The 15,745-nt window shown below is 42.5% G+C and overlaps 1 protein-coding gene across 6 annotated transcripts in view; it reads right to left on the reverse strand.

Annotated features, from left to right (window-relative positions):
* srcin1a (SRC kinase signaling inhibitor 1a) overlaps positions 1-15,745 on the reverse strand; it is a 113,913-nt gene that overhangs the window by 33,655 nt on the left and 64,513 nt on the right. For 5 of the 6 annotated variants that reach the window (XM_052490914.1, XM_052490912.1, XM_052490911.1 and 2 more), the window contains 2 exons: positions 10,118-10,316; positions 3,172-3,479 (listed from right to left, as the gene is read on the reverse strand). In XM_052490914.1, the coding sequence (XP_052346874.1) occupies positions 3,172-3,479; positions 10,118-10,316 (507 nt within the window). The remainder of the gene's footprint in view (positions 1-3,171; positions 3,480-10,117; positions 10,317-15,745) is intronic. The other variant, XM_052490908.1, reaches the window with a different exon arrangement.

The following is a 15,745-nucleotide window of genomic DNA, read 5'->3' on the forward strand; positions in this document are numbered from 1 at the left end:
CTCTCATGTTTATGTCTTTCCTCAACCTACAGTAATTACCTCTCCTGTTTATGTCTTTCCTCAACCTACAGTAATTACCTCTCTCTCCTATTTGTCTTTCCTCAACCTACAGTAATTACCTCTCCTGTTTATGTCTTTCCTCAACCTACAGTAATTACCTCTCTCTCATGTTTATGTCTTTCCTCAACCTACAGTAATTATCTCTCATGTTTATGTTTTTCCTCAACCTACAGTAATTACCTCTCTCTCCTGTTTATGTCTTTCCTCAACCTACAGTAATTATCTCTCTTGTTTATGTCTTTCCTCAACCTACAGGAATTCTCTCTCCTGTTTGTCTTTCCACAACCTACAGTAATTACCTCTCTCTCCTATTTATGTCTTTCCTCAATCTACAGTAATTACCTCTCTCATGTTTATGTCTTTCCTCAACCTACAGTAATTACCTCTCTCTCATGTTTATGTCTTTCCTCAACCTACAGTAATTACCTCTCTCTCATGTTTATGTCTTTCCTCAACCTACAGTAATTACCTCTCCTGTTTATGTCTTTCCTCAACCTACAGTAATTACCTCTCTCTCCTATTTGTCTTTCCTCAACCTACAGTAATTACCTCTCCTGTTTATGTCTTTCCTCAACCTACAGTAATTACCTCTCTTGTTTATGTCTTTCCTCAACCTACAGTAATTACCTCTCTCTCCTGTTTATGTCTTTCCTCAACCTACAGGAATTATCTCTCCTGTTTGTCTTTCCACAACCTACAGTAATTACCTCTCTCTCCTATTTATGTCTTTCCTCAATCTACAGTAATTACCTCTCTCTCATGTTTATGTCTTTCCTCAACCTACAGTAATTACCTCTCCTGTTTATGTCTTTCCTCAACCTACAGTAATTACCTCTCTCTCCTATTTATGTCTTTCCTCAACCTACAGTAATTACCTCTCCTGTTTATGTCTTTCCTCAACCTACAGTAATTACCTCTCTCTCATGTTTATGTCTTTCCTCAACCTACAGTAATTATCTCTCCTGTTTATGTTTTTTCCTCAACCTACAGTAATTACCTCTCTCTCATGTTTATGTCTTTCCTCAACCTACAGTAATTACCTCTCCTGTTTATGTCTTTCCTCAACCTTCAGTAATTACCTCTCTCTCATGTTTATGTCTTTCCTCAACCTACAGTAATTACCTCTCCTGTTTATGTCTTTCTTCAACCTACAGTAATTACCTCTCTCTCATGTTTATGTCTTTCCTCAACCTACAGTAATTACCTCTCCTGTTTATGTCTTTCCTCAACCTACAGTAATTACCTCTCTCTCATGTTTATGTCTTTCCTCAACCTACAGTAATTACCTCTCTCTCATGTTTATGTCTTTCCTCAACCTACAGTAATTACCTCTCTCTCATGTTTATGTCTTTCCTCAACCTACAGTAATTACCTCTCCTGTTTATGTCTTTCCTCAACCTACAGTAATTACCTCTCTCTCATGTTTATGTCTTTCCTCAACCTACAGTAATTACCTCTCTCTCATGTTTATGTCTTTCCTCAACCTACAGTAATTACCTCTCTCTCATGTTTATGTCTTTCCTCAACCTACAGTAATTACCTCTCTCTCATGTTTATGTCTTTCCTCAACCTACAGTAATTACCTCTCCTGTTTATGTCTTTCTTCAACCTACAGTAATTACCTCTCTCTCATGTTTATGTCTTTCCTCAACCTACAGTAATTACCTCTCTCTCATGTTTATGTCTTTCCTCAACCTACAGTAATTACCCCTCTTTCCTGAAAATTGCAAAACTATGTTATAATACTTTTATTGCATCAAATGGTTGTTTTATGCAACATAATAGAGTATTCTAATCACTATTGTGTGTGTTCTACTGAGGATGGGCCTCTGGGAGATAACACTGACAGAGGAGATTTACCATGTCTTTGGGTGATAAAACCTAAAGAACATTCCAGAGCATGAGTTAACGTTTCTGTTCTATACCGTATCAGAGAGAGATGGTTCCAGTTTGGAGTCGGAGGGCCAGACACTTGTCTATACACAATGAAAACTGTTGACACAGCAGATACTGTCTGCTATGTATTATAGATATCTTTCATACAAATCTTAACTTTGTGACCCATTCTATGTATCTGCTCGTCATGTAGGTCGAAAGGGGTGTATCTTGGCTATAAAAGAACTTTTGTCTTGGGGCTCTCAACGAATCATCTGAGCGTGAATCGTCGACCAGCCATGACCAGTCATCATTATCGTAGAGACTCAATCGATTCACTTTATATGTGTGTGTTGTATTGACCTGCTCCCTTATTAATAAGTTAAAGATTTAGTTGAAGTATAACTCTGACTCGTGTGATAAGTTTCTCTCTCCTCATTTGATAGTAAAGAAATCAACCACAACACACACACACACACACACACACACACACACACACACACACACACACACACACACACACACACACACACACACACACACACACACACACACACACACACACACACACACACACACACACACACCAGCCAGGCCTTTGAATGTTCTTCAAAGGCCTGGCTTTACCACATCATCTACCCTCCTATAAATAAGAACTCTCTATGATTTAATGGAATCTAGTTCATCTGGGATATTTTGGTGTTCCTCCATACACAATTTAAGGATTTTAGTATGCCTGCACGCACACACGAAAACACACTCATCCGCACAGACAGAGACAGAGACCCACCCACCCACCCATACACACACACTCTCTAATTATTTGCATAGGTAATGGCTGATTCATCCTCAATGTAGTGTGACTATTACAGATGGTAGGGACTGAAAACACAACAACTTCAAGGTTCCTTGAACTAAACCAAAACAGAGACATGCACAGGGGGTGAAACAAGCTCATCTCCCTGGGAAACATTGTTATTTAGTGTCCAGGCAGCATATGGTGCTCATGAAGATAAAAGTACTGCCCAGCTTGAGTATCTGGAGAAATAACCCATACGCCTCCACAATCCTGTCAAACGTACTGTTGCAACATAAACACAAAAGAGCTGTTGCACCTTCAAAGGTCAAAGCCCAATAGTAGTGTGACAGTATCAGTATATTAGAATTCAGAGTCCTACATCCACCTATCTCCCTATCAGACGCCCAGCCCAGCTCCACCCCCCTCACCCTTCTCACCCCTTCCTGTCTCACCCTCAGGTCCCCGTTGACCAGGTGTGTGGCGGGGTAGGAGGCGTAGATGGGCTCCTTGCGGTAGATCTTGATGATGCTGCGGTCCTGGATGTCCCGGATGTCCTCCAGCTCGTAGAAGACGTTGCGCGCCTCGTCCTTGATCAGGATGGCCGTGTTGGAGGATTTGAGCATCCCTGCCGTCAGCTTCTGGGGGAACATGTGCACGATGAGGGCGTGCAGCGTGTCCAGGCTGCTCAGCTCGTGGGTGATGTGCACCCGCCGAGTCTCATCCCCAAACTGCAGGAACAGCACGCCTGGAGAAGGAGAGTGATGAAGAGAGAGAGGGGGAGAGAATTTATCGTATATTTTTAAGATCTTTTCTGACTTCCTTTAACAGGTAGAGAGAGGCTGGGTCAAAGGGCAGTAAGTAGGCCGGATTTGAACCTATGCCGACACTGTAGATGTGTTGACCACACGTGGCCACGGAGAGAGAATTTAAAGTCAAGGATGAAGGTGGCGCAGGAGATAATAGAACAATAGAGGAAGGGGTGATGAAAGTCAAAGGAAAAGGAGAGAGAAATAAAGGGAAGGTCTGGTTGATAAATAGAGGAGGAGGAGGTGGGAGTGAGAGAGTGCCACTGTCCTAAAGCACTGCCTAAACTCCTCTTCCAAAGGGCTCATCATCCGTCACTGTCACTGCTTTTACAACGCTCTGTTTCTCCCTGCGTGCTTAGCATCGCCTACACCCACCAATGTTTATAAGTCTGATCCATCCACACTGTAAAGCTGTCCCAACGATAAGTTCACAATTATTTTACTGTAGTCCACACTGTAAAGCTGTCCCAACAATGAGTTAATTCTTATAATACTGTAGTCCACACTGTAAAGCTGTCCCAACAATGAGTTAATTCTTATAATACTGTAGTCCACACTGTAAAGCTGTCCCAACGATGAGTTCACAATTATTTTACTGTAGTCCACACTGTAAAGCTGTCCCAACAATGAGTTAATTCTTATAATACTGTAGTCCACACTGTAAAGCTGTCCCAATGCTGAGTTCACTCTTATAATACTGTATCCACACTGTAAAGCTGTCCCAACAATGAGTTAATTCTTATAATACTGTAGTCCACACTGTAAAGCTGTCCCAACAATGAGTTAATTCTTATAATACTGTAGTCCACACTGTAAAGCTGTCCCAACAATGAGTTAATTCTTATAATACTGTAGTCCACACTGTAAAGCTGTCCCAACAATGAGTTAATTCTTATAATACTGTAGTCCACACTGTAAAGCTGTCCCAACGATGAGTTCACACTTATAATACTGTAGTCCACACTGTAAAGCTGTCCCAACGATGAGTTCACTCTTATAATACTGTATCCACACTGTAAAGCTGTCCCAACGATGAGTTCACTCTTATAATATTGTAGTCCACACTGTAAAGCTGTCCCAATGCTGAGTTCACACTTATAATACTGTAGTCCACACTGTAAAGCTGTCCCAATGCTGAATTCACTCTTATAATACTGTAGTCCACACTGTAAAGCTGTCCCAATGCTGAGTTCACTCTTATAATACTGTAGTCCACACTGTAAAGCTGTCCCAACAATGAGTTCACTCTTATAATACTGTAGTCCACACTGTAAAGCTGTCCCAATGCTGAGTTCACTCTTATAATACTGTAGTCCACACTGTAAAGCTGTCCCAACAATGAGTTCACTCTTATAATACTGTAGTCCACAGTGTAAAGCTGTCCCAACGATGAGTTCACACTTATTTTACTGTTGTCCACACTGTAAAGCTGTCGCAACGATGAGTTCACTCTTATAATACTGTCGTTCACAGTGTAAAGCTGTCCCAACGATGAGTTCACTCTTATAATACTGTCGTTCACAGTGTAAAGCTGTCCCAACGATGAGTTCACTCTTATAATACTGTCGTTCACAGTGTAAAGCTGTCCCAATGCTGAGTTCACTCTTATAATACTGTCGTTCACAGTGTAAAGCTGTCCCAACGATGAGTTCACTCTTATAATACTGTCGTTCACAGTGTAAAGCTGTCCCAACGATGAGTTCACTCTTATAATACTGTCGTTCACAGTGTAAAGCTGTCCCAACGATGAGTTCACTCTTATAATACTGTCGTTCACAGTGTAAAGCTGTCCCAACGATGAGTTCACTCTTATAATACTGTCGTTCACAGTGTAAAGCTGTCCCAATGCTGAGTTCACTCTTATAATACTGTCGTTCACAGTGTAAAGCTGTCCCGACGATGAGTTCACTCTTATAATACTGTCGTTCACAGTGTAAAGCTGTCCCGACGATGAGTTCACTCTTATAATACTGTCGTTCACAGTGTAAAGCTGTCCCGACGATGAGTTCACTCAATATGACTCTGTAGCAGAAATAAATGAATAATACGTCAGGATTTGAATCATGACTTAATGTCTATGAACATATGATCCCTGTGCTAATAATGAAATGCAGTGCAGTGTATGGCTGTGTATGGTTGTCGTGTCCCAGATATGTAAAGTGAGGCGTGGATGATCCAGTGTTGTGCAAGCAGTAACGCACCACAGGGCAGGCAGGCAGAGAATCATCACACTCATCTGAGGGTGCGAAGAGACACCAGGCTGTAGGTTACATGACTAACCCAGGAGCTGTGTGATTGGTCCCTGATAAAAACACCCAGCCGGGAGTGCATCATTTACGCTTCTGAAATGGCTACAAAATATGCAAATGTAATCACGATTCAATCATTTCGCAATAATTTGAATAGTGGATTCAAATAAAGCATAACCACAAAACGCAAAAGGAATTAGGAATAATGATTTACTATGCAAGTGGATAAGGTTTGATAAGATAGCAGATAAACTAGGTAAATGTTAATATGAAAATGGCATGAAGCCATTCTGATTAGATGAGTAAGTTGAAGTCCACAAAAGCTTTGGGATGAGGAAAATGTTGCCTCAGCTATGTATCTGCTAAAGGCTGTTACATGGTCATGTTTATGTCGTGCAGTGGCGGTTGGTGACGTTTAAGAGGAGGGAGGATTATTCTTTTTTTCATGGACATGGCCTTATTTCTATTACAGCATATTGGATGACTGTCATATACTGTATATTCCAATCACCCAGTTCAATGTAACAGCGATAGGTTTAGGCTCCTACATGATACTTTAATTTGACCTATACCCATCATGAGTTTCTATTGGACAAATTCAGGTATGTTTATCCCCGTTTCATTCCATATCCCCGTTTCGTTCCGGTGCCTTCTTCTAAAATGACGCCGGAAGAAATGGCAGCAGCCCAACCAATTATGCTAGTATGTGTTTTTTTCTCACGTTATTTGTAACTTATTTTGTACATAATGTTTCTGCAACCGTATCTTACTGCAAAAAAAAAAGAGCTTCGGGATATCAGGACAGCGATCACTCACCTCGGATTAGACAAAGACTTTTTCTTCAACAAGCAGGACACACAGGACATTCTCCAAGCACCCGACAAGGCAAACATCCCAGTTATTTGCAAGAGGAAGAGACGCAGGTACAGAGGACACAGAGCGGAATGCCTCGTAAGGATCCACAGAAGGCGAGTAGGAAAGCTGCCAATACCGTCAAAACGATGCTAAGATAGAACAGCACACTCCGGTAAGACGAGGGGGGGTCGGTCTGTGCATATTGATAAATAACAGCTGGTGCACGAAATCTAAGGACACCTCTAGGTAGAGGTAGAGTATCTTGTGATAAAATGCAGACCGCACTACTTGCCTAGAGAGTTTTCAGCTATACATTTCGTGGCTGTTCATTTACCACCACAGACAGATGCTGGCACTAAGACCGCACTCACTCAGGTGTATAAGGAAATAAGCAAACAGGAAACCACTCACCTAGAGGCGGCGCTCCTAGTGGCCGAAGACTTTAATGCAGGAAAACTTAAATCAGTTCTACCTAATTTCCATTAACATGTTAAATGTGCAACCAGAGGAAAAAAAATTCTGTACTCCACACACAGAGACGCGTTCAAAGCTCTCCTCCATTTGGTAAATCCGACCACAGTTCAATTCTCCTGATTCCTGCTTACAAGCGAAAATTAAAGCAGGAAGCACCAGTGACTCGGTCTATAAAAAAGTGGTCAGATGAAGCAGATGCTAAACTACAGGACTGTTTTGCTAGCACAGACTGAAACATGTTCCGGGATTCTTCCGATGGCATTGAGGAGTACACCAAATCAGTCACTGGCTTTATCAATAAGGGAATTGAGGACCTCGTTCCCATAGTGACTGTGCGTACATACCCCAACCAGAAGCCATGGATTACAGGCAACATATGCACTGAGCTAAAGGGTAGAGCTGCAGCTTTCAAGGTGCGGGACTCTAACCAGGAAGCTTATAAGAAATCCTGCTATGCCCTCCGAAGAACCATCAAACAGGCAAAGCGTCCATACAGGGCTAAGATTGAATTATACTACACCAGCTCCAAAGCTTGTCTTATGTGGCAGGGCTTGCAAACTATTACAGACTACAAAGGGAAGCACAGTCGCGAGCTGTCCAGTGACAGGAGCTTACCAGACGAGCTAAGTCACTTCTATGCTCGCTTCGAGGCAAGCAACACTGAGGCATGCATGAGAGCATCAGCTGTTCCAGACGACTGTGTGTTCACGCTCGACGTGCTTAAGACCTTTAAACAAGTCAACATTCACAAGGCTGCGGGGCAAGACGGATACCAGGATGTGTGCTCCGAGTATGTGCTGACCAACTGGCAGGTGTCTTCACTGACATTTTCAACATGTCCCTGCTTGAGTCTGTAATACCAACATGTTTCAAGCAGACCACCATAGTCTCTGTGCCCAAGAACACGAAGGCAACCTGCCTAAATAACTACAGACCTGTAGCACTCACGTCCGTAGCCATGAAGTGCTTTGAAAGGCTGGTAATGGCTCACATCAACACCATTATCCCAGAAATCCTAGACCCACTGAAATTTACATACTGCCCAAACTGATCCACAGATGATGCAATCTATATTGCACTCCACACTGTCCTTTCCCACCTGGACAACAGGAACACCTATGTGAAAATGCTATTAATTGACCACAGCTCAGCATTCAACACCATAGTACCTTCAAAGCTCATCACTAAGCTAAGGATCCTGGGACTAAATTTGGCATGGGTCCTCAGATCCTCAAAAGGTTCTACAGCTGCAACATCGAGAGTATGACTGGTTGCATCACTGCCTAGTACGGCAATTGCTCGGCCTCTGACCGCAAGGCACTACAGAGGGTAGTGCGTACAGCCCAGGACATCACTGGGGCTAAGCTGTCTGCCATCCAGGACCTCTACACCAGGTGGTGTCAGAGGAAGGCCCTAAAAATGGTCAAAGACCCCAGCCACCCCAGTCATAGACTGTTCTCTCTACTACCGCATGGCAAGCGGTACCAGAGTGCCAAGTCTCGGACAAAAATGCTTCTCAACAGTTTTTACCCCCAAGCCATAAGACTCCTGAACAGGTAATCAAATGGCTACCCAGACTATTTGCATTGTGTGCCCCTCTGTTTATCATAACTGCATAGTTGCATAGAACTATACATTCATGTACATACTACCTAAATTGGCCTGACCAACCAGTGCCCCGGCACATTGGCTGAAATGGTGCATTGTCCTGCCACCCACGACCCGCCAACCCCTCTTTTACACTACTGCTACTCTCTGTTTATTATATATGCATAGTCACTTTAACCATATCTACATATACATGCTACCTCAATCAGCCTGACTAACCGGTGCCTGTATGTAGCCTCGCTACTGTTATAGCCTCGCTACTGTATATAGACTCGCTAATGTTATTTTTCACTGTCTTTTTACTGTTGTTTTGATTTCTTTACTTACCTATTGTTCACCTAATACCTTTTTTGCACTATTGGTTAGAGCCTGTAAGTAAGCATTTCACTGTAAAGTCTACACCTGTTGTATTCGGCGCATGTGACAAATAAACTTTAATTTGATTTGATATTGATTCCTTTTAAGATTTTTTTTCAACGGAATCGGTGGAATGAATACACCCCTGATCACACACAAAAACAGTTAATTTTCATAGCAGCCACAAATAAACAGCTTGATCACTTTGCTTGTTAATTCCATCTTGCATCAACCTTAAATGAGTCCTCTTATATTTTCCGTTTGCTTGTGGTGTCTGTGACCAGGCAAAACATTCAACATCTCTCTTTCTTTCTCTTGCATCTACTTAATATTTTTTTAGAAATTAATTTGTTCAAAACTGTTCAACTATTTTCTTTCTCTCTCTTTGAGTCAATTACTCACCACATGTTATGCACTGCAGTGCTAGCTAGGTGTAGCTTATACTTTCAGTACTAGATTCATTCTCTGATCCTTTGATTGGGTGGACAAGATGCCAGTTCATGCTGCAAGAGCTCTGATAGGTTGGAGGACGTCCTCCGGAAGTTGCCATAATTACTGTGTAAGTCAATAGAAGGGGGTGAGAACCATGAGCCTCCTAGGTTTTGTATGGAAGTCAATGTACCCAGAGGAGGACGGAAGCTAGCTGTCCTCCGGCTACACCATGGTGATACCCTACAGAGTGCTGTTGAGATTACTGTCGACCTTCATTGCAAAACAGTGTGTTTTAATCAATTATTTGGTGACATGTGAATATATTTACTGTAGGTTTATCTAAAAAGGAACTGTTTTAAAGTTTCACTCTTTTTTATTTTTGTGGAATTCACTGAGGAGGATGGTCCTCCCCTTCCTCCACTGAGGAGCCTCCACTGATGTCATGTATATTATCTGTACAGTGTGTGGTGGGTCTCGCCTGGGGAGCACTGTCTTACTGTAGCAGTAGTTGGTAAAGGTTAAGACGTGATCATGTACACGTCATGTATAGTTTCTGCACTGTCTGGGTCATGTCCAGCTCCAGTGTGGGTGTTGGGTCTCACCTGGGGAGCGCAGCTTGTTCTGGCTGGCTGAGCGGGACAGGGGCAGACTCTGGCGGAAGCGGTTGGTTCGGCTGAACCCCAGGGGGATGTCAGCCTCAGACATGGTCTCAGCCAGAGACTCAGCCGAGGCAAAGGACAGTTTAGCAGCCTGCTCAGCTAGCCCAGACTGGGTGGACTGGGAGTGACGCGGGCTACGACTCTGGAGGAGAGAAAGTGAGAGGGAGTTTGTTTGGGGAGAGGAGAGCGAGAGAGAGGTAGAAAGAATGGATTTGACAGAGAGGAGTACAGAGAAACGTGAAAGAGGTAACAAACAATAAACAGACTATAAGACAAACAAACACAATTAAGATAAACATAATGTATCAGCATGTCAGGACAAACATTCACACTGGTGCCATCTTTCCTCTTTCTGATAGGGTGGGATGGAATCATGTGACGGTGCCTGTTGGTTCACCAGTGCTGACAGCAGAGATACAGCAAGGCAGAAGTCCAGAACACAACACCTTCAGAATTAGGGATCCACTGAGGACCAGTAGGTAGGAATGGGGAAGATACAAAATAACCTGGTGGGGCACTGAGACCTGTTTTAATGCTTTAACGCTTATGTAAAGTTCCCTCTACCCCTATACCTGCATCCTCTCCCTATTGGTTGGGGACCTGCTGGCCTCTGGCCAACCTTAAATGAGTGCAGGCCAGGGCTGTTTGGAGGCCATGTAGATCTAGATCATGGCTGTCACTCTGGGTTTATTCTACTGGCCTAGACCTGGCCTGGGCCCAGGCAGCATCTCTTCTCCCTCAGCTGCTCTGCTGCTACTAGACTGTGTTCTGGTAGGCTGCTGTGTTCTGTTCAGTGAGCTGGCTCCCCTATCCCCACCGCCGGGTCTCCTCCAGCTCCCAGACTCCGTTAATGAGCTCCCAGAATGCTCGCTGACGACTGTTAGTATTGCAGAGCCAGCCTGACACATCGAGCCCACATTACATTACAGTACAGTGCCAGCGCCCCTCGCTAGCCCCCCGCACCAAGTAGAACACAACTTATCCTCTGCTCTTTCTGTCGTTTTCATCCCTCGTCCTGGTTCAATAAGACTTCAGCATGTTTTTCTACGAGGCTCTCATTAATCTTGTATTTAGTAAGGTGAGACGCAGCCTCACAGAGTGCTGTGCTCATTGACTCCCAGCAATGCTCGCTTTGAGGTCATTCACAAATACACACAACATGCATTCACACACACCACAGGAGGCTGTTGAGGGGAGGACGGCTCATAATAATGTCTGGAACGGGGCAAATGGAATGGCATCAAACACATGGAAACCATGTGTTTGATGTATTTGATACCAGTCCGCTCCAGCCTTTACCATGAGCCTGTCCTCCCCAATTAAGCTGCCACCAACCTCCTGTGACACACATGCACTCACACAAACACACACACTGTTCATACTGCAACCACAAACACTTACACAGAGCAGTCACACACACAGCCCCACAACAGAGTGGTGGCACTTGTAAATGACTGCACCGTTGGAGCTAGGAAGATAAGCGTTTCACTACACTACTACTAACATCTGCTAAATATGTGTGCGCGACAAATCATATTTGATTTGATTAGATTTGTTGGGCAGGCAGACAGTGTCTGGGCACGCAGGGAGAGGGTGGCTCTGACGGATCGCCCCCATTGTGCTTTCTAATGGGGTCATTTATCTAAGCAACGACCACACTGAGCAGGGAGCACCCAGTCCATAGTACCACACAGCAGCGCATATATTGTACACACAGAACACACTGCACACACAACAGACACAAACACCAGCTCCAGTGAGCCAAGCAGAGCTCCAGGGCTAAACAAAGCCAGAGCGCAGATGGATAAAACACAGCCATCAGCTGTCCTCAACCATAGCAGAGCTAAAAGATACATATCCTATAGAGGAGTGAGTCACATCTTTAATCACACCAATAATCAAAGCGCTAGTCCCTGGTGTTTGTTCCTACATAACAGAGGATCTTTTCAACAAATCACACCGAACTGGGGAGACCGTGCAAAATATCAAACAGAACTCAGCAGGAAGTGGAGAGAGGGAAACTAGCTCCGTCTCTCACACACACACAGGAGAGAAGATCTGTCAACAAACTCCAGCAACTCACCGAATGAGAATTTTTCACTTTGACTGTTGTTGCCTTACAACAGGCCTACGAGCCCTCAGTCCAGCCTCTCTCAGCCTATTGTGGACAGTCTGAGCACTGATGGAAGGATTGTGAATTCCTGGTGTAACTCGGGCAGTTGTTGTTGCCATCCTGTGCCTGTCCCACAGGTGTGCTGTTCAGATGTACCGATCCTGTGCAGGTGTTGTTACACGTGGTCTGCCACTGCGAGGACGATCATCTGTCCCTCGTGTCTCCCTGTAGCACTGTCTTAGGCGTCTCACAGTACGGACATTGCAATTTATTGCCCTGGCCACATCTGCAGTCCTCATGCCTCCTTGCAGCATGCCTAAGGCACGTTCACACAGGTGAGCAGGGACCCTGTGCATCTTTCTTTTAGTGTTTTTCAGAGTCAGTAGAAAAGCCTCTTTTAGTGTCCTAAGTTTTCATAACTGTGACCTTAATTGCCTACCGTCTGTAAGCTGTTACTATCTTAACGACCGTTCCACAGGTGCATGTTCATTAATTGTTTACGGTTCACTGAACAAGCATGGGAAACAGTGTTAAAACCCTTTACAATGAAGATCTGTAAAGTTATTAGAATTTTTATGAGTTATCTATGAAAGACAGGGTCCTGAAAAAGGGACATATCTTTTTTTGCTGAGTTTATTTTGTCTCTTGTACACACCCAGAGTGGGTCAGGTTGAAGGTCAGTGTCGTGGTTGTGGTTAAGTGCTTGTTATAGGTTGAGAGGCTGAAGTTAAAGGTTGGGAGCAAGGCCACAGAGAAAAAAAACGCTGTTGGAGTCCAGTCCACCAGGATCTCATGACAGGGGGTGATGGTCTCTGGTTTCTCTTGAGCTGTTAATTACCATGGCGATAAGTGATACGGCATTCCACTGAGAGTTTATTAGTCAGAAAGAGACATTCTCACTATTCACAGATCTGAGAAGAATCTGTCTCACCAGGGATAGTTGCTAGAGAGACATCTATTAACCCCTAAGAGTCTACGCCTTGTCTAAGATGGGCTGGGGGGTTCTACTAAGCCAAATGGAATTGTTGTAAGAAGGTCACAGATTTAATTTGATGTATTAAAAGAAAGTATAAGTTTTATTTGATGAAAAAGTTTATTTGGAATTACCGCTATTAGCCCATACTGTACATTGTATTCCTGTTATTAGCCCATACTGTACATTGCATTACTACTATTAGCCCATACTGTACATTACATTACTGCTATTAGCCCATACTGTACATTACATTACTGCTATTAGCCCATACTGTACATTGCATTACTACTATTAGCCCATACTGTACATTACATTACTGCTATTAGCCCATACTGTACATTGCATTACTACTATTAGCCCATACTGTACATTACATTACTGCTATTAGCCCATACTGTACATTACATTACTGCTATTAGCCCATACTGTACATTGCATTACTACTATTAGCCCATACTGTACATTACAATACTGCTATTAGCCCATACTGTACATTACATTACTGCTATTAGCCCATAATGTACATTGCATTACTGCTATTAGCCCATACTGTACATTGCATTACTGCTATTAGCCCATACTGTACATTACAATACTGCTATTAGCCCATACTGTACATTACATTACTGCTATTAGCCCATAATGTACATTGCATTACTGCTATTAGCCCATAATGTACATTTCATTACTGCTATTAGCCCATACTGTACATTAAATTACTGCTATTAGCCCATACTGTACGTTAAATTACTGCTATTAGCCCATACTGTACATTTCATTACTGCTATTAGCCCATGCTGTACATTACATTACTGCTATTAGCCCATGCTGTACATTACATTACTGCTATTAGCCCGTACTGTACATTACATTACTGCTATTAGACCATGCTGTACATTTCATTACTGCTATTAGCCCATATTGTACATTACATTACTGCTATTAGCCCATGCTGTACATTGCATTACTGCTATTAGCCCGTACTGTACATTACATTACTGCTATTAGCCCATACTGTACATTACATTACTGCTATTAGCCCGTACTGTACATTACATTACTGCTATTAGCCCATACTGTACATTACATTACTGCTATTAGCCCATACTGTACATTACATTACTGCTATTAGCCCATACTGTACATTACATTACTGCTATTAGCCCATACTGTACATTACATTACTGCTATTAGCCCGTACTGTACATTACATTACTGCTATTAGCCCATACTGTACATTACATTACTGCTATTAGCCCGTACTGTACATTTCATTACTGCTATTAGCCCGTACTGTACATTACATTACTGCTATTAGCCCGTACTGTACATTACATTACTGCTATTAGCCCATACTGTACATTACATTACTGCTATTAGCCCATACTGTACATTACATTACTGCTATTAGCCCATACTGTACATTGCATTACTGCTATTAGCCCATACTGTACATTGCATTACTGCTATTAGCCCATAATGTACATTGCATTACTGCTATTAGCCCATACTGTACATTTCATTACTGCTATTAGCCCATACTGTACATTTCATTACTGCTATTAGCCTATACTGTACATTAAATTACTGCTATTAGCCCATACTGTACATTACATTACTGCTATTAGCCCATGCTGTACATTACATTACTGCTATTAGCCCGTACTGTACATTTCATTACTGCTATTAGCCCATACTGTACATTACATTACTGCTATTAGCCCATACTGTACATTACATTACTGCTATTAGCCCATACTGTACATTACATTACTGCTATTAGCCCATACTGTACATTACATTACTGCTATTAGCCCATACTGTACATTACATTACTGCTATTAGCCCATACTGTACATTACATTACTGCTATTAGCCCATACTGTACATTACATTACTGCTATTAGCCCATGCTGTACATTACATTACTGCTATTAGACCATGCTGTACATTACATTACTGCTATTAGCCCATACTGTACATTACATTACTGCTATTAGCCCATACTGTACATTACATTACTGCTATTAGACCATACTGTACATTACATTACTGCTATTAGCCCATACTGTACATTACATTACTGCTATTAGCCCATGCTGTACATTACATTACTGCTATTAGACCATACTGTACATTACATTACTGCTATTAGACCATGCTGTACATTACATTACTGCTATTAGCCCATACTGTACATTACATTACTGCTATTAGCCCATGCTGTACATTACATTACTGCTATTAGACCATGCTGTACATTACATTACTGCTATTAGCCCATACTGTACATTACATTACTGCTATTAGCCCATACTGTACATTACATTACTGCTATTAGACCATACTGTACATTACATTACTGCTATTAGCCCATGCTGTACATTACATTACTGCTATTAGACCATACTGTACATTACATTACTGCTATTAGCCCATGCTGTACATTACATTACTGCTATTAGCCCATGCTGTACATTAC

The sequence above is a fragment of the Oncorhynchus keta genome, chromosome 32 (genome assembly GCF_023373465.1).
Source record: "Oncorhynchus keta strain PuntledgeMale-10-30-2019 chromosome 32, Oket_V2, whole genome shotgun sequence".
NCBI classification, from domain to species: Eukaryota; Metazoa; Chordata; class Actinopteri; order Salmoniformes; family Salmonidae; genus Oncorhynchus; species Oncorhynchus keta.